This window comes from Peromyscus californicus, unplaced genomic scaffold (genome assembly GCF_007827085.1).
Source record: "Peromyscus californicus insignis strain IS unplaced genomic scaffold, ASM782708v3 Scaffold_5__1_contigs__length_169319896, whole genome shotgun sequence".
NCBI lineage: Eukaryota > Metazoa > Chordata > Mammalia > Rodentia > Cricetidae > Peromyscus > Peromyscus californicus.
This window is the reverse complement of record NW_026294573.1, coordinates 25,828,153-25,845,649: the sequence shown is the minus strand read 5'-3', so window position 1 is coordinate 25,845,649 and position 17,497 is coordinate 25,828,153. Positions and strand designations below refer to the sequence as shown.

The 17,497-nt window shown below is 52.5% G+C and overlaps 1 protein-coding gene across 6 annotated transcripts in view; it reads left to right on the top strand.

The window, feature by feature from the left end:
• The window catches only part of Phc2 (polyhomeotic homolog 2), a 109,310-nt gene that overhangs the window by 55,703 nt on the left and 36,110 nt on the right, over positions 1-17,497 (top strand). For 2 of the 6 annotated variants that reach the window (XM_052718816.1, XM_052718817.1), the window contains exons 2-7: positions 1,072-1,311; positions 4,265-4,426; positions 5,353-5,430; positions 5,842-6,009; positions 7,528-7,614; positions 8,579-8,891. In XM_052718816.1, coding sequence (XP_052574776.1) covers positions 1,126-1,311; positions 4,265-4,426; positions 5,353-5,430; positions 5,842-6,009; positions 7,528-7,614; positions 8,579-8,891 — 994 coding nt within the window. In that variant the 5' untranslated portion in view covers positions 1,072-1,125. Of the gene's footprint in view, positions 1-1,071; positions 1,312-4,264; positions 4,427-5,352; positions 5,431-5,841; positions 6,010-7,527; positions 7,615-8,578; positions 8,892-14,915; positions 15,019-17,497 lie in introns of those variants that run through there. The other 4 variants (XM_052718818.1, XM_052718820.1, XM_052718819.1 and 1 more) reach the window with 4 other exon arrangements.

The following is a 17,497-nucleotide window of genomic DNA, read 5'->3' as shown; positions in this document are numbered from 1 at the left end:
CTGAGTATGGTCCCCAACTCGAAACTGGCCAAACCAAGCCTGAGACCGTAGTCCTTCACATCTTCAAACACAGGGCATTTTAGTCAGCTGCTCCGGGTAGCACCTGCCCCACTCGGAGGCCCCAGAGCACTCTGGGGACACAAAGCAGAGAGTGCGAAAACTGAGCTCTTTGGCCTGTGAAAAGACAAACAAAGGAACTATTTCCATTATTTCCTCACCTCTTGACCTGCTCCTCTCTCACGCTGTTCCCTAGAGAGTTTTAAGCCCGCTTTCTTCATGACCTGGCCTGTATATCTGGTGTAAGTTCTGGTATTCAGTTTATCCATCCCAAAGACAAAGAGGTTGGTGGGATGTGGGGTGGTCCCTGCCAGGAAGAACACACCGCAACGCCTCCTCCATTACTAGCTTCGTCTCTTCTGGCAGAAGACACATACCTCGGCTTTAGACCTGCCACACCGGATTTCAAAACCCTAAAGCACCCAACCTGGCTCTGTCCTTCTGGGGGCCAATGTGACTCAAAGCCTCAGTTCAGAGGTGGACATGGGGCTGCATGCCCATAATCCCAGCATTGAGATGGCGGAGACAGGAGGATTGCAAGTTTGAGGCCAGCAGGGGACTACATAGCGAGATTCTGTCTCTAAAAGCTGAACCAAAATAAAACAAAACCCCTGAGTTCATAAGTGGCCCCATGGCAGCCTGCTTGGAAAGCTGATGTGTGCCTGTGCAGCCTCACCTGCTAATCCTCAGGAGAACAGTTCTCAGACTGCCCACCCAGATGTTTAAGTCCCTTACAAAAATGCATGTAACCTATGTACATCCCGCCATGTATTTTCAGTAAGCTCTAGATGTCTTCTACAACCTACCAAGATAGAAGTTCTAAGTAGGTTGTCCTGTGTTATTTGGGGACTAACAAGAAAAGGATCCATATGTTTCTTGTAGACACAGTTTTTCCAAGTGTTTTCCATCCTAGGTGACTGAATTCACAGATTCGGAAGCCGGGACACAGAGGGCCAAATGCTTGTGCATGCGTGACAGACATTTGCTGACCCCGTCCCTTCCCTTCCTCCCTAGTATCCACCTGCTCTTCTGCTGCCTGAGCGCCCTGACTGTGCCACCTCATAGGCCATGGAGAATGAGCTGCCAGTCCCCCACACATCCAGCCGTGCCGGCGGCGTCGGCGTCACCAGCAACACCAGTGGCACCAGTAGCAGCAGTGGCTGCAGCATTAGCAGCAGCGGTGGTGGCAGCGGCCGGCCCACGGCACCCCAGATTTCTGTGTACAGTGGTATTCCTGACCGGCAGACTGTGCAGGTAAAATCCTAATTAGTCCGGGGTTATATCCCTTCATGGACAAGGCTGTCGACAAGGAGAGCTGGCATGGTCTAGTGGGGTAGCCGGGCGGAAAGGAGGGGGTCAGTGGGTGCATGCTTGTGCTTGACTGAAAGAGGGGAAGTAATGTCAGATGGGTCCAACACAGGAAGTTGAGAGAGAGAACTTAGACCAGAAAAGCCCTGTCTCCCCTGAGGGATGGTGAGGATGTTGTCTGTGGAAACCGGATGTGTGAAAACCAAAAGGGCAGACAAGGGAAACGCAGCAACATGACTGGGAGCCGCTCAGTCACAAGCCAGACGGCTCATCCATGTGGCCACTGCCACTTCAAGAACAAACCTGGGAGGCGACGGAGACAGCACCGCAGTGAATGCCTGCCCTGCGAGCATGAAGACCCGAGCTTGGATCCCAGAGCCCACTTCAAGAGAACTCTGGAGCACCTGAGCTTCTGCAGGACGGAGACAGGGGGATTCTTGGAGCTCACTTGCCGGCCACCTAGCCTAACCAGTGAGCTCCAGAAGTGAGAGGCCCTGTCTCAGAAGGGGAGAAAACGGTTAAGAATGATCCAGGATGTCACCTGACGTTGACGTCTCCACATACACATTCACACACACACACACACACACACACACACACACACACACACACACACAATACACATACACTCAAACATACACAATGCGGACATACACAATACACACACACTCAAACATACCTGCACACACACGATACACACACACTCACATATACACATGCACACACAATACACATGTACTCTCACACAATACACACTCAAACATACGCATGCACACACAATACACACATACTCAGATATACACATGCACACACAATACACACACATACATATTCACACATACACAACACACATACACATACACATACACATACACATACACATAAATATTTAAGATTAAGATTTTTAAAGTCAGGTGGCCGCAGACAATTCTTAGTCTTTGAGGCTCTGTCACTTCTCCCCTAGTTTGCCAAGTGCTGTATATGAGACCCTCCAGGGACTAGACACAGTCCCCAGGTGTACCTGTGATCATGTCTGCCACATGTCATGTCACGTGCCTGGCACTGTGCTTACATATCAGTCTTTGTTGTTATTTTGAGACAGGGTCTCACTCTATCCCAGACTGACCTGGAACTCACTGTTCAGCCCAGGCTGGCCTAGAATTCCTGGTGATCCTCCTGCCTCAGCCTCTCAAAGCTGGGATTACAGGAGCGAACTACCGTGGCTGACCACATATGTCTTCTTCAGTCAGGTCCCCACTTGACAAAGTCTCAGAGGAGGTAATGACTTACCGACGTAACTCTCCAGAAACCTAAGGCAGATAGCATTTGCCATTTGTTGTTATTCACAGTGAAATCTGTTTGAGCATCTTTGGAAATAGGTCGGGTTAGAGAAACCGCGACTGAGAAATATTTACTTGAAGTAACTCTGCTGGTCCGGTTTGGATAAACCAGACAAGTGACCTCATGCTGCATTGGTCTCAGGTCCAGAAGAGAAAATCGGGGAGAAGCCACAGCAGAAAGTGGGAAGCCTGGGAATTCTGTTGTGGACCAGGCCACACACTCTGGACTGTCCCCTTTCCCAGTTCTCTCGGCTTCACACTTAATCAAGCTGCATTTCCTGCCCTCCCCCCCCCATTCCCACCCAGCCTCTTCCCCTGCCCTTCAGAGGAGCCTTAGCTCTAGTTTTCAGCACCTGAGTCAAATGTGTCCCCTCCTGCCACTCACCAGAACTCTGGCAAAGGCAGTTGGGGTTTCTGCTCTCATGGGTCTCTGCATTCAGCACCCACACAGAACCACGGGGGTTGCTCCTGACTCCAGTTCAAGTCCCCCTTGCCGAGGAGGAGCCAGAGTCTCAGGCACTGCTGGGGAAGCAGGCCAGTGAGGGAGGAAGAACAAAATGACTCTGAGGATGATGGGATTGAAAGGATGGCGTTCATATGTGCAGGGTCTCGGGGTAGAGTGCCCTGAAGCGGAGAGGGATTGGGGAAATGCGTGCTTTGGAGCACGGGGTTCTGGGAGACACCCGAGCCCATGGAGGATCTGTCACATCAGCCTGCTGGAACAGAACCCACAAATCCAAGCCCAGAGCCCTGGAGCCACTTCAGAGAGATCCTCACCAGAGACTGCCAGTCAGCTGCTGGCCGGGCAACCCTGGAACCAGAGGGGGCGGGGCGGAGATAGGATCAGTGCAGGGAAGAGGTGGCGGCCAAGAAGGGGGGGAAATGTCTGAGTCTTTTTAGTCCTGGGGCTGAGCAAGGAACAAAGCCTTTTACAGACTGCTGCTCGGGAGGCAGCGCCTACAAAAAAAAAAAAAAAAAAAAAAAGAGCGAGAAAAGGAGCGAAGAGATGAGGGAGAGAAGAGTCAAGGCCCTGTCTCCTCTGTGGTGTGGGCATGCTCCCAGAGGCCATGAAAACTTTCCCAGGCACTGACAGGATTCTCAGGGAGGCTGAGGGCAGAACGTGGGAGGGGCTCCAGGTTGCTCTTCTAGGGAGGCAGTGGCCTTCACGTTAGTAATTTTCCTGGCTCCCAATAACCCTTAGGATCCACCTCTTCTTCCAGCCCCTTCTGCTGGGATCTTGAATATGAGGCTTCAGAGGAACAGAAGAGTGTCTACCAAGTCTGGCATGGGAGGCTGTGTTTCCCAAGGAGTGGGCTGAGCAGTGGGGTACTGGCAACTAAGGCAGAGCACCCCAGTCAGGCAGGAGCTGGAGACCGGTGTCGGGCAGATGAGATAGGCAGGTCTAAAGCTGAGATGGCTCTGTCCCGCCTGGGGAGTGATGTGGCGTCCTTCTCTGGGCAGCTGGGATTGAGAAGGCAGGGCTGCAGAGAGGACACACTATGTGGCCAGTTGATACTCCTGTGTCCCCCCCCCCCCCCCCCCCGTCCCACACTTCTCAGGTGATCCAGCAGGCCCTGCACAGGCAGCCCAGCACGGCGGCGCAGTACCTGCAGCAGATGTATGCTGCCCAGCAGCAGCACCTCATGCTGCAGACAGCAGCCTTGCAGCAGCAGCACCACCTGAGCAGTGCACAGCTCCAGAGCCTGGCGGCGGTGCAGCAGGTGAGTGCCGGGGTCGCCCCAGTGCCCAGGCTCTTCTGGAATCCAGGTTGTGATATGGGAGTGATCCGGAAACAAGTCGTATCACCTTGCCTCCCCAGTTCCTCTCAGAGTCCCCACAAAGCCCCCAAGAAGCAGGTACTGTCGCCATGTGTCCTTTAGCAGGTGAGAAAGACACTAAGGCCTGCTGCTGGTGAGTGGGACGTCTAGGGTCCTCACCTGCTGGCCCAGGAAGCGCTGGGTGAGCCCATTCAATGGCTTATCAGCAAGCCTGCCTATCTGCTGATGCTCTCTCCTTGTACTGTGGGAGACAGACGCTCACTGGTGGATCCATCCCTTCACCTGACGCAGTGCTTTATGTACCTTCTGTGTTCGACGTTAATGTCAGGCACAGTGTGCCGTGGACCCTGTCTCCTTGGTGCAAGAAAGTAAGCTCTTCGTTGATCTATGCTGCAAGGAGAATGGACCGCTGCAAGGCCAGGATGCTGCCCCTACCTTAGATGGTCAGGGAAGCTCTCTCTGCTGGAGGAACACTGAGGCTGACACTTCAGTCCTAGAGGCATTTGGCCAGAGAAGAGGGACAGGTTGTACATTCCAGTGTGCAAAACTCTCATGTGGTGTCATGGACCCCATGGATGGAATGGGTGGGGTGGAGGCTGCAGAGAGCTGGAATTGGTTGCTGAGCAGTGGTGATGGCCAACTGTCAGGGTGCCAGTGATCTCAGTGGCTCCTCCAGGTAGATTTGGTTATTTCTGCTCCTTTATGAGAGAAGAGGTCAGGACCATGCTGAAGGCCCACGTGGATGAGGAAAATGGAGTTAGGCCCTAGGGGCTGCTCTCCTGACCCCTGTCCAGAGCACTTCCTAGAAATAAGGGCCCATGAGGGACGGAGGTGGAAGACACTAGTGACCAGAGTTTGTTCTTTTCCAGGCAAGCCTGGTGGCCAACAGACAAGGAAGTACTTCCGGCAGCAATGTGTCCTCCCAGGCTCCCACCCAGTCTCCTTCAGTGAGTAGGGCATGGGAATGACAGGCAGAGTCCACACCCATAGACTGGCTCCTGCCTAAGATGTGTCCCTAGTTCCTGGATCTACTTGAGGGGAATCCCTAGCCATGTGGGGTCACAGCTGGAATCTGTTGCTCTTGCCAGGAAAAAAAAAAATCACATGCTCTTTGTGGCTCTAATAGTAACACCCCATGATCCTCCTAATGCAAGGCTCTGTTGCTAACTCAGGGCTTGCACCAAAGGGTGTGTCCAAGCCAGCTAAGGGGCAGAGTTAGAGGAACCACCCAGAGCCAAGGGCAGCAGTTGGTCCTAAAGGATGAAGCATAGGCCATAGAACAGAAGAGGGAGGCAAAAAACGGAGGGGACACCGTTCACCCCAGGTCTCCCATTTCCTAATGTGCGCGTCTTTCCCAGCAGCTCAATCTGGCAGCGTCCCCTGCGACAGCCCAGCTCATCAACCGGGCGCAGAGTGTCAATTCTGCCACAGCCTCGGGCCTTGCCCAGCAGGCCGTGCTCCTGGGCAACACGTCCTCTCCTGCCCTGACTGCCAGCCAAGCACAGATGTACCTCAGAGCACAGATGGTAAGTCCGCACATACTGGGTATGCTCCTGGATGTCGGGGACACAGTCAGGAAAGGTGGAGGCTGGGAGATTAGAGAAGGGAGCAGAGAATGCTGGGAACCAGGAGCACGAGGAAGGGGTAGAAGAAGCCCAAAGACTGAGTGGGAGGCCACAGGCTCAGGAAGGGTCAGGTCCAAGACGGAGCCAGGGAAAGTCACCCCCAGCATCTCCCTTTCCTCCCCTTCTCAGAAGTAAGTAGACAGTGCAGGATGTGTGCCCAGATGATGCCTAGAACTCAAAGATGAGGAGACAGAGATGGGCTGGGTCCCATGACAGTCCTCTAGCCTGGGGCCTCTCAGCTTGCCCCATTCTAGTTAGGGCCAGGTGAGTTTATTTGTGCAGAACATACCAGGGCTGGCACGGGCATGCCTGGAATTGCTCCTTCGTATTTGCCCCTAAGGGTTCCTTAGGTCTGACAACAGCAGACTGAGAAGCAACCACATAACTGTGGTGGGCTCTAATTGACAAGTCTTAGCTTGTGCCAAAGAGTGAGTTCTCTCTTTCACCCCTGGACACGTCCTTCTGAAGACAGTGCAGGCCCGCCCTGCCTTTGCTGTTAGGGCCTGAGCATCACACTCGGGGTTTTTCCTGTCTTATTCCCACACATTTCTTCCGGGTCCCAAGCTTATCACTGCAGGTACTTCCCCCTCCCGGGCAGTACCTCAGACAGCATTTGATGGACTTCCATGTCCCCAGCCAACTGGCAGCCACACTTCACCTCACTCAATGTCCCACCGGGGTCCTGATGCCCATCTGCTGTCCCCTTAGAGCAGAATATACACAGAGGGAATGAGCCAGGAGGCATCACCAATGAGCTGAATGAAGGGAAAGCCGCTCTCCACCCCCCACCCCCAACCCCACCACACAGAGGTCAAGATGCCAGCCAGTGATGGCTCATCACCTGCCCCTCCCGACGAGGAGCAGTCACCACAAAGCCAGGCCATCTCCTTCCTCTGCTGTTGCTGCTTCTAGACGCCCCTCCCCACCCCTGCTGAATCAAAACTTGACTAGAAAGTGACCACTGCGCATCTCTGATTCGATCCTTTCTGAAAGAGAATCTTGTTCTGGTGTAGCCCTGGGGTCAGAGGTAACTTAGACCTGGGAAATGGGCCTGTGACAGTGCCAAGTTTCCTACCCACCAGGATGTGGAGGAGACAGTGGCTTGAGGTGCCCTGGGAACATTCAGGGTCCCTCCCAATGAGGCCCTCACAGAGGGCTCTTGCATCCTACCCCCTCACTGTCTGGCTTGGTTCGTCACACCCCAAGCCTTTTAAGGTGTTCCGTTTCCCTGGGCTTCCTGCCTTCTCGTGGCTTGTGCCCTGCTTGCCTAGCTGTCTTCACATCTGTTCCCTGACTAAACTGGTCTACCCTGTGGCTGAGCCCACACTGGGCAGGCGCCTCACTTCCTGTGGTTTCAGGCCCAGCCAGGTAACTTGGTGTGGGGAGCTAGAAGCCCGTACTGTTCCTTTGTCCCCTCAGCTCATCTTCACGCCCACGGCCACCGTCGCTACTGTACAGCCTGAGCTCAGCACTGGCTCCCCCGCTCGGCCCCCTACCCCAGCCCAGGTGAGGATCCCGGGCTTGTGGGAGGGAAGGGGGGGCAGCTCTTAGAGGGGTAGGAGGCTGGCTCCAGGTAGCCCTGGGGATGCCGGCAGTGGTGGGACTCTTCTAGGAAGTAGATTTAAAAAACAAACAAACAAAACCCTGGACTCACTCCTTAGTTCCTATCCAGCTGGCCTCGGCACCTCTGAATAGAGTTAGACAGCAGAGGGCAGTGTGCTGACGCTTTCAGGACACAGCTCTGAGGGCTGGGGACCAGGGGCAGGAGCACACTGAGAGAAGGAACAGGATGGGTCCTGGCCTCCTGCCTTCTGCTGCAGCAGCACACGGATGCTATTGTGTGTGAGAAGCCTGTGGGACGCTGAGAACGTCCCTCTTATTCCATCTTCCCACCCCATCTCCAGAATGGGGACCAAGCTCAAGGGTTGGAGAAGCTAGGTGAAGAGTCCTGCACTACCTCACTATGTCCAGCAGGGGGCACCAGGGACTGGACTGAATAAATGTCTTGGAAATGCCTGGCGTTAACCTGATTGTGAGGACAAGCTGATCCTTTGCTTGCCTGTCATTTTTGTCCCGTTTTTTTCCATGCCGTGCCTCACCTTAGTGGTGTGCAGCCAATTCTGATAGTATCGGGAGTAGGGGAAGTGACAGAGGAATGATGCTGGCCTCTGGGCCCCTGTCCGTCCCAGCTGGGCAGAGTTCAGTTCTGATCACTAGCCATATTTCCTGTGTTCTTTACAAACTCCACCTGCTCCTGGTTCCTCCTTCAGCCCCTAACTGCTCCCCACCCCCGTGTGCTTCTCTGTTGCTATGTGTTTTTCAATCTCTGTCTCTCTCTTGTGTGCTCCTTTTACAACCAACCCCCTTTTGTGTTTGGCTAGTCCAGGATCCGCCCTGACTTCTTCTTGCTTGTGTGTTGGTATAGTCCCTACCTGCATTCTGTGGACTCTCATAGGCCCCTCTTTTTCAGGTACAGAACCTGACCCTACGAACACAGCAGACCCCAGCGGCAGCAGCCTCAGGCCCTACCCCCACCCAGCCTGTCCTGCCCAGCTTGGCCCTGAAACCCACAGCCAGCAGTAGCCAGCCTCTACCTGCCCCACCACAGGGCAGGACCGTGGCTCAGGGTTCCCCTGCAGCTGCCAAGCCTGGTATAACTGACAATGTGGCGGAGCCACTCAAGAAAGGAGACTGTGACAGCAGCGCGTCAGGGAACATGGAGGGCCGGCCTGGGCTTGGTCGGACAGTTCCTGCCGTGGCCACTCACCCCCTCATAGCACCAGGTAAGGCCCCAGGAAGATGAAATCTGGGTTGTGGATCAAGAGGACCTTCCAAAGCTTCCTTCTGTGTGTGCATTAGGACACCAGCCTCTCCCTGTCCTCTCCCAATCCTGGGGGGTTTGCCAACTCCAGGCTCCGTTTCATGCTTAGTCTGACTTTAAGGAAGGGAGCCACATCACTGAAGATAAGCCAGTCCTTCTCAACGGCACAACCTAGCTCTGACTGGATGGACTGGGAGTTGCACTATTGAAATTCCCAAAGTTAATGAAAGGGACATGGCTGGCCAGAGCTTGTGAGAGCCACATGGGCAGAGGGGGGACAGGAAGCTGACTTTCTCATCCTTCAGCGGACCTCAGCTAACTAATGTGTGCCAGGCACGTCACCTCTCCTGAGTGTGCCGAGGCCAGGGAGGTCATGGAGGGTGGCATTGTGACCAGTTCTGTGTCTGAGCTCTGAGAGTGGAGGGACCACCTTGCCTGGAGGAGGGGAGCTGGAAAAGCTTGCCAGGAATTCCCACACTTGAGAGTAAATCTAGAAGATTGAAAAACAAATGAGCTAATTGTTTGTGGGGCACACTCTGCAAATGGGAATGAAACAGTGTTCTCAGGCTAGCCTCCTTCCCTGACCACTGAACCTCCCAGCACTGACTGTTACAGCCAGTCTTTAATGAGAAGATCTACCAAGGGCCTGGAAGCAGACTTCCCAGTCTAAGAAACAAGAGCAAACTATTCGACCACAGGAATAAAGACAGCAGGGAACGTACTGTCTGAATTAAAGACGGTCCCTCTGGTCCACTCCTTGAGCAAGCCACTGCCCCTCATCCTCACCCACACCACTTAGAATCCAATAGAATCCACGTGGTCTTTGAGTTTTTCTTGAGAATATGTCACTAGGTTAAACCCAAGGGGGTCAGGACCGGGAAGTCACTTGGTGGTACTTACCTAGACTATGTGAGGAGGCCCTCCCTGGCTTTGATCCCCACTGTCACCAAAGAGGAAAAACCATTAGGTCCAAGTATGCTTTCTTATGTAAGAGAGCATATAGTCAAAAAGAGGGGCCAGGTACACAAGCAGATCCATTCAGATTTTTAATCCACTCTAGGTGTGGCAGGCACAGATGGCCACTCACTGCCATGTGGGATGGGTCTGAGGTGCTGTCTCTCAGGCGAGGCAGCACCTGGGTCTTTTTATGTAGCCCCGGCTAGCCTGGAACATTCTATCTTCCTGTGTCAGCCTCATGAGTACTGGGTTACAGGTATGTGCCAGTACACCGCACTGGCACCTGAGTCTCAAAGCATGAATTGTACTAACCCAGCAGACCAAGTAGGGATGGGCATCCCAGGCAGGCAGAAGGAAGCATGGACCAAGCCCAGGATTTGTGAGTCATTTCTTCACCTTTTGGAGACTTCAGAAATCCCCAGGACAAAGAACAGGTTAACTGCCTTGCCTAGATCCTGGCTGAGCTGAGGAGGGCACCCCTGCAGAGGCCCACAGGTTCCCAGTCTCCCTCCGGCCTGGCACTGCTTTTTCCCAGACTGCCCCAGCCTTATTCTTTGATGGAAAAAGAAAGTGAAATTCTGGAGGGGCCAGATTAGGGGGAGCCACATGTGCTGAGAATATTAGGGTAGAGCCAGGGCCCAGAGCTCCTCCTGAAAGGATTAAAAAAAAGAAAGGCAAGTGGGTACCTTTCGGTGGGCCCTGCCAACGTATGCCACTAAACAAACATGCCTCGCACAGCAGAGTTAATGCAAAGGTTTATGGGGGAAGGGGAGCAAAAGTCCGCGTCAGAGTAGGGACGTGAGAAAGGCAGGCAGACAGACTGACAGACAGATCAGGGAAGAGGCAAGAGACAAGAAAGGCAAGAGAGAGCAAGCTGTGCCTGGGAGATGCTTTTAAGGGGTGCACCTGTCACACAGCCTCGGCAGCTGAGGCAGGCTGCTCCTGTGGAGGAACTAATGCCTCCTCCTCTTCTTTTGAATTTCAACTATATTTTAAATTTTTTTAAAATTTTTTATTCAACATTTTTTTACACAATACATTCATCACCTTTTCCCCTCCCCCAATTCCTCTCAGATTCTCCCCCCAACCCACTCAACTTCTCTCTCTCCCTCTTAAACAAACAAAAAACAAGCAAACAAAACCAAACAAAAAACAAGAAACACACATCAAAAACAGAAATCAAAATATATAAGCCAAAGACCAATAAGACAAAACAATGCCCAAACAAAGCAAAATGAGATAAAAATTCTACAAAAATACCATTGACTTTGTTTTGTGTTGGCCAACTACCCTTGGGCAAGGGACCTATCCTAAACATGGGACTCCACTGGAGAAAACTGATCTTTCCTTTGCCATTGGGTATCAGTTGCAGAGAGCTTCTTGGTCACTTGGTCAGCAGGAGCCCATGTCACTTTCCCCTCTCATCATTAGGGCCTGGCTGGCTGGAACCTGGGCCAGCTCTGTGCATGCGACCACAGCCTCTGTGAGTTCGTTCAGAGCATCAGCTCTGTTGTGTCTAGAAGATACTGTTTCCTTGGAGTTGGCCATCACCTCTGGCTCTAACAATCTTTCTGCCTCCTTTTCCAAAAGGATCCCTGAGCCTTGAGGGGAGGGTCAAAACCCCACTTCTAAATTCCAAAGCTGAAGCAATCTCAGGACCCAGGACCTGGGGGACCCCATTCCTGCCTAGGCCAAAGTATAGCTTCTCTCTAAATTGAAACCAGCCCCAAATTCTAAGGATTGTTCAAAACAAGGAAGTTCTTGAGCATCTCCCAAGGCTACTGTCATCTCTGGGATCTCCAGGAAGGTGGACAGAGAAGGGACAGTCTGTCCTGTGTTGGACAGCATACTAGGCAGTCTGCGCATGTCACTTCTCTCTACCGTTGAAAGAGCCCTTTCTCGGTATTGTATGTGGGAGAGCTGAGGCCCAGGGAGGTTGCCCCAAGAACTTACTACATACAGCCCACGACATCACTCGGGTGGTCAGTGCGGGACTGGATCCCACTCCACATCCCTCCTGCCCCTCAGTCATCAAGTGCCACTCTCGGTTCTTACAGTGATTCGGACCTCCTTGCCTTTCCTCTCCCCCACCCAAAGCTCAGAGAGCCTGGGGGTCCTAAGACTGTTTGGGTTTGCAGAGCCAAGTGGCCAGCTCTCTGTTCTTGAGCCCTGGAAAGGTAAGCGACAGGGAATGGTAGGCTTTGAGGGCCAGAGGCCTAGGTGTGGTCTGAGCCTGACGGTGTGGGTTGTGATGTAGAGCGGGGGACCGGTAGCCCCACAGAACTTTCTGTGGAGCAGCTGTGTGCTGAGGAATACAAAGAGCCTCTCCCCAGAGACACAGCTCAGTGGCCTGGGCATTGTCCCTGCCTCCCACTGTCTGGCCCATTCTTCCTTTCCCTCCCACCCCCTCCCCTCCCTAAGCCTCTCCACCCTCGACTCCCACCTCCCAAAAGGAAGGCAGCTGGGGGCGGCTTAGGAGCCACTGGGCCTCTCTGGGCTGTGGAACAAAAAGCCTGACATCATTCTTTCAACCTGACGGGGGGTGGGGGACAGAGCAGAGCGGCACCTGTCAGACTACACAGTTCCTCGGGCAGAGGTGACTGCTGGCCTTCTGCCCAGCCAACCCACTGTGCCTCAATGAGGAAGGGGCAAATGAGGGGGAGCCAAGCAGGCGTGCTTGTGCTTGTGAGAGGGAGAGAGCTGCAAGGAGAGTCTATTTTGCTATGTGGGAGCATTTTTTATAGCTGACTGGCTGCCCCAGGAGGAAGGTAGGCAGTGGAGACTGGGGGGGGGGGGGGGGGCGGGTGCGGCGGGGGCAGAGTAGCAAAGAGGAATGTGTCTTCCCTGGGGGTGTTTCCTCCAGAGAGGCAAGCCCTCCTGCCCCAGCTGGGGCTGCTCCCACTGACAGCTGTTTGGGGGCAAAGCCCCTCCCCCATGGCAAGCTCCCCGCTGTTCCTGCTCCTGTCACCTTGGCAACCAGCTTCTTTAGGCTGTGCAAATAGAAAAGGTCCCTTATGCCCTGAAAGAGGGTGGATGGGGGAGGGGAGGCAGGGCAGGAGAGCAGAGCCTAAGATGTTGGGCCTTGGAAGGGAAGGCAAAGGGTCTGGCCTTGCCCTTCTCAGGGCTGGAGCATGGAGGGCAGAAGAGAACTGGCAGAGGGTCCCATGGGCCCAGCCTCTGGGGAAGCCAAGACCTAAAGGATCCTGGCCACTGCTCCAACTAGGAGGCTTGGATCTCTGAGTCATTATTCTAGATGCTAAGCCCTGGGCTCTGGGTAACACTTAGGCCCAAAGGTGTGAAGAAAGTTTCTGACAAGAGGCATGGGCTGTTATGAAAGGAGTTGCTGGGTCTCTGAAGATCCTGGGCCCCTTTCACTCAGCGGTAGCTCCAGATGCCAGGCCTTTGTTCAGTCTCCTCAACCCGCCTCGGGTTTTGGCTCAGAGAGGGAATCTTCTGATGGGCAGGCCTGCCACAGAGCTGTTTTGTTTTATCACAGAGGGGATTTGTGTCAGGGCGCTGTGATTTCCATCTGCGATAGGCTGGGCATAGTGATGCTTGCTGGTTCAAGGATTCTTAGGTACTGCATTTCCCTCCCGAAGCAGCCACCAGATGAGTGGGTCACACTGTCACTGAAAGAATGCTGTAAACAGTAAGTGTGCAGGTGGACCTGTAATGCAGCTGCAGATGCAAATGCCAGTGATTTTGATGTTAAAAATCATAGAACTGGCCTTGAAAGTTACAGCAACTGTCCACTGTAGGACCAAATTTAGATTGTGAAAACTCTTCTTAGGCTCAGAGGAAATCCAGAACACATCAGTTATCAGTGAAGGGGGTTGCATTTTGCTTAACATCCTTCACTGCGTGGGTGGGCGTGACTGTGTACACACACAAGTGCCTGCATATGTGTGTACATATGGGTGTTTGTGTGCCAAGAAAGAGAAGACCTCCCGCAGTACTTATCTCCTTTAATCCCAGTGTTGAGTACCCCATTTCACGAATGAAGAGACCCCCAATGAAAGATCAACCGCCGTCCTCAGATCAGTTTTCTCTGTCTCTTCTACTGTTCAGTTCAGCTCAAGAAATGTTCATTTGACCCTTTGTTGTGTGCCCGCCTCTGTGCCAAAGCACGGGAGGTACGGAGCTGAACAAGAGCTGACATTCTGTGAGAGGCTGTGGAAATCTGAGCTATGTTTTGAAAGTGAAATTGTCAGACATGGAACAGGAGAGCTGCCTCAGCCAGCACTGAGGGACACCCCAGTCCAGAGTGACCCACACAGAGAAAGCTCACCATACACACCCGTTATCTCACTCTGTGCGCTACCCAGCCTGACACCCTCCTTTTCTGGACTGGCTTTCTGTTTTGCTCAAGGCCAGCTTAGAGGATGATGGTCTACAGGGCATGCTGTTCACAGCCTTTGCTTACACACTGTTGTCTCCTTTCTCTTCAGATAACTTCACTTTGCTCTTCTTTCCTACCTGGCCATGTACAAGCCTCATTCCATAGTAAGACCTACTATGTGACATGTTGATGACTGCTAATGGACTAACTCTAACCATGGGACCTTTTTTTTTTTTGTGTAGCTTTGGTGCTTGTCCTGGATCTTGCTCTGTAGCTCAGGCTAGCCTCGAACTCACAGAGATCCGCCTGGCTCTGCCTCCCAAGTGCTGGGATTAAAGGCGAGTGCCACTGCCGCCCGGCTTAACCATGGGACCTTTGAGACCCTGCCACACTACCCACACACCAACTGCCATGCTTACACTGGATTTCTTCTACTGACTGGCTGCTGCAGCCAGGCAACTACACTCTTGTCTCTTCCCCCACCCCGCCCCTCTGTGATGGACTTGACCTGTCGTCTGTCCGTCCGTCCGTCCGTCATGGACCTTTGCCACCTGCCCTCTCTATAGCACACCCTTTTCGTTGTCCCTCCAGGGTCACTCTCCAAGTTCTCAACAGCCCGTGGAGAGCATTTGCAGGCTGGCTGTGTTCACTTCTGCTTGCTGACATCTTCTGTGCTCAGCCTTGGCATCTTGGGGCATCCTTTAGATGAAGAAGCATGCCTCATCTGTCAGCTTCAGAAACCTCAACCTTCTGCATGGGGGACATCACTGCAAACTCCTCTCAGTTCCTGCTTGTAAGATGAGAACGCTGCTCATAGGCTCATTGTTAGGAATAAATGAAATTAGAATTATAAAAAGCATTTGAGACATTCAAAGCGATATACAGACAACAGAGTATTTAAGAACAGCTACCATTTCTTAGCATCTACTATATACTAGACATTGAGCAAAAAAAAAAAAATGTGATTTTTTTTAATGTGGTTTAAATAGAATACTCTATTTGATACTAATGCCTACCCTATATGGTATGAATCAACATTGGCAGAATAGGAAATCAAGATCCAGAGAGGTTAAGCAATTTATCTAAAGTTGCATAGCTTATAGGTAGCAGAGCCTAACTTCCATTCCGATCTGACTCTGAAACTCATGCTGGAAGCCACCCTGCAGCGCATCTTCTGTTGAGGGTGGGTGGGGCAAAAATGCCAGGTTTTCTTCTAATGCTCCAGGCTGTTTAGCAAGGAGACTTGTACCCAGGGCATTTGGTGGTCTCACCATGTAGCTGCCAGAGAGGCCTGGGGACATGGGGCTCACCCGAAGTGTCCCGTGGTGGCAATCCTGTTTTTATACCTGATTACCTCTTATGGAGGATTTCTCTCCATTCTCCTTCCTTTGCGAACTGCTGCTGACCCAAGCCTGGAGGGAACGGAACACATCACTGGAAATTCATGTATTACTTAAGGTCCATCTAAAAAGAGTGTCCCTGTCCACTCATGTGGAGAGGAGCTGCCTGCTCTACAGTCAGCTACGGTCCAGCCATTCCCTGAAAGCTGGGTCACACAGGCATCCAGGAGATGAGCAGTCACTGGACGTGCTGGCACAGTTAGACCCGTGCTGGGCGGGCCTCCTCTTCTGGGCTTCCACTGTACAGAGCTGCTTGCAGATCTCCCAGTGTGCCCGGTGTTGCCTGGCTGGGCCTCTCCAATGCTGATCCTCTTGCCACAGTCTTCCAAAGGCTGAAGTGTACTAAACCCATCTCTGGGAAGGCGCCTGTGTCCTTCCAAAGCTGGACCTTCATGCTTGTGCGCTCATATTCTGAATGTTTCTCCTGTCACAACATTTGCTGCACCACAGAGAGCCTCTGTCTGACCTGGCTTCAGAGAGGGACCTACACAAGTAGGTAGGGACTCTGCTTCCAGGCACACCTCAAGCAACACAACAGTTTCCAGTGGTCCATTCCCTCCAGACTTGGGTCAGCAGCAGCTTGAGAATGGAGGGGAGGAGGGAAGGAGGGAAAAGGCCTGGATAGGCACCCAGGTGTAAGAACAGGCTTAGCACCTAAGGGCACTTTTCGGTGAGCCCCACAAGGGATTGTGTCTTGTGGACTGCCTGGCAACCATCTCACAAGACTGCCAACTGCTTTTTCCTGGACTTCCATTTTCAGGACCATGTGCCTGGTCTGTGGTACTTGCTTATTCAGTGGACAGATGTCGGAAGTTTATATTAACTTTCTAAATCTTGAAATGCAGTGGTTAAGAAAAAGATTCGTCATTCCTCTCCCATGAGCATCCTACCTTGATCATGTGATTCTACTATCTTAAGTTCTGGACACTTAGAAAAGCAAGGGCAGATGCCAGCCTGCAGGCTGGAGTGGGAAACTTCTTGGATAGCAGTCTCCTGTGTACTTGGAGCCTTTAGATCAACAGAAGCCTGTTGTTGACAAATCTCGGCAGTAGATACAACCAGGGGTGAGGGGACATGCCAGTGACTCCTCACAGGCCCCTTTCTGCATAGGAGACTTATAAAAAAAACTGGTTTGGGCCGGGCGGTGGTGGCGCATGCCTTTAATCCCAGCACTCGGGAGGCAGATTCAGGCAGATCTCTCTGAGTTCGAGGCCAGCCTGGTCTTCAGAGCAAGATCCAGGACAGGAACCAAAACGACATGGAGAAACCCTGTCTCGAAAAACAAAAACAAACAAACAAACAAAAATGACTTGGAAGCTATGAATTGGCCTGGTCGGATTCCAGGGAGGCAATGCAAGGTCAGGGGAGAAGCCAGGAAGCTGAACATTGCCGGGGGCCTCCTTTGACCTAGGACCTGTGATCATCGGAGGCCTCCCTAGGCTTGCTGTTTGGTCTTGTGTGTCCATCTCCCCACCACCAGTATCAGCACACCCCTATGTCATAATAGAAAGGGCTGGTGAGACTTTCCAGAACTGGAGTTGATGTCTCATGGAACCAACCAGTTGGGTTTCTCAGAAGCAATGGACTTCCCAGCAGGTCCTGAGGAAGAAATTGTACAGACTCGGAGATTTCCATACGTTTATATTTCACAAATGTGCTGCATCCTGGCTGTAGGGAGTAGGGCATGGTTTCTTCTGGTACCATGGCCTCAGTGGTAAAAGCCTCCCTTCAGTGCCCCCATATTGAATTGGGATGGCCTTTAAAGAGGGCAAAAATGAACTGATCTTACTATGGTTGGTAGCAGATAGTCTCTGAGTATCTATAAAGGTCTAGAATATTCTGTTGGACTATGCAGAAGGTAAAAGAAACTCA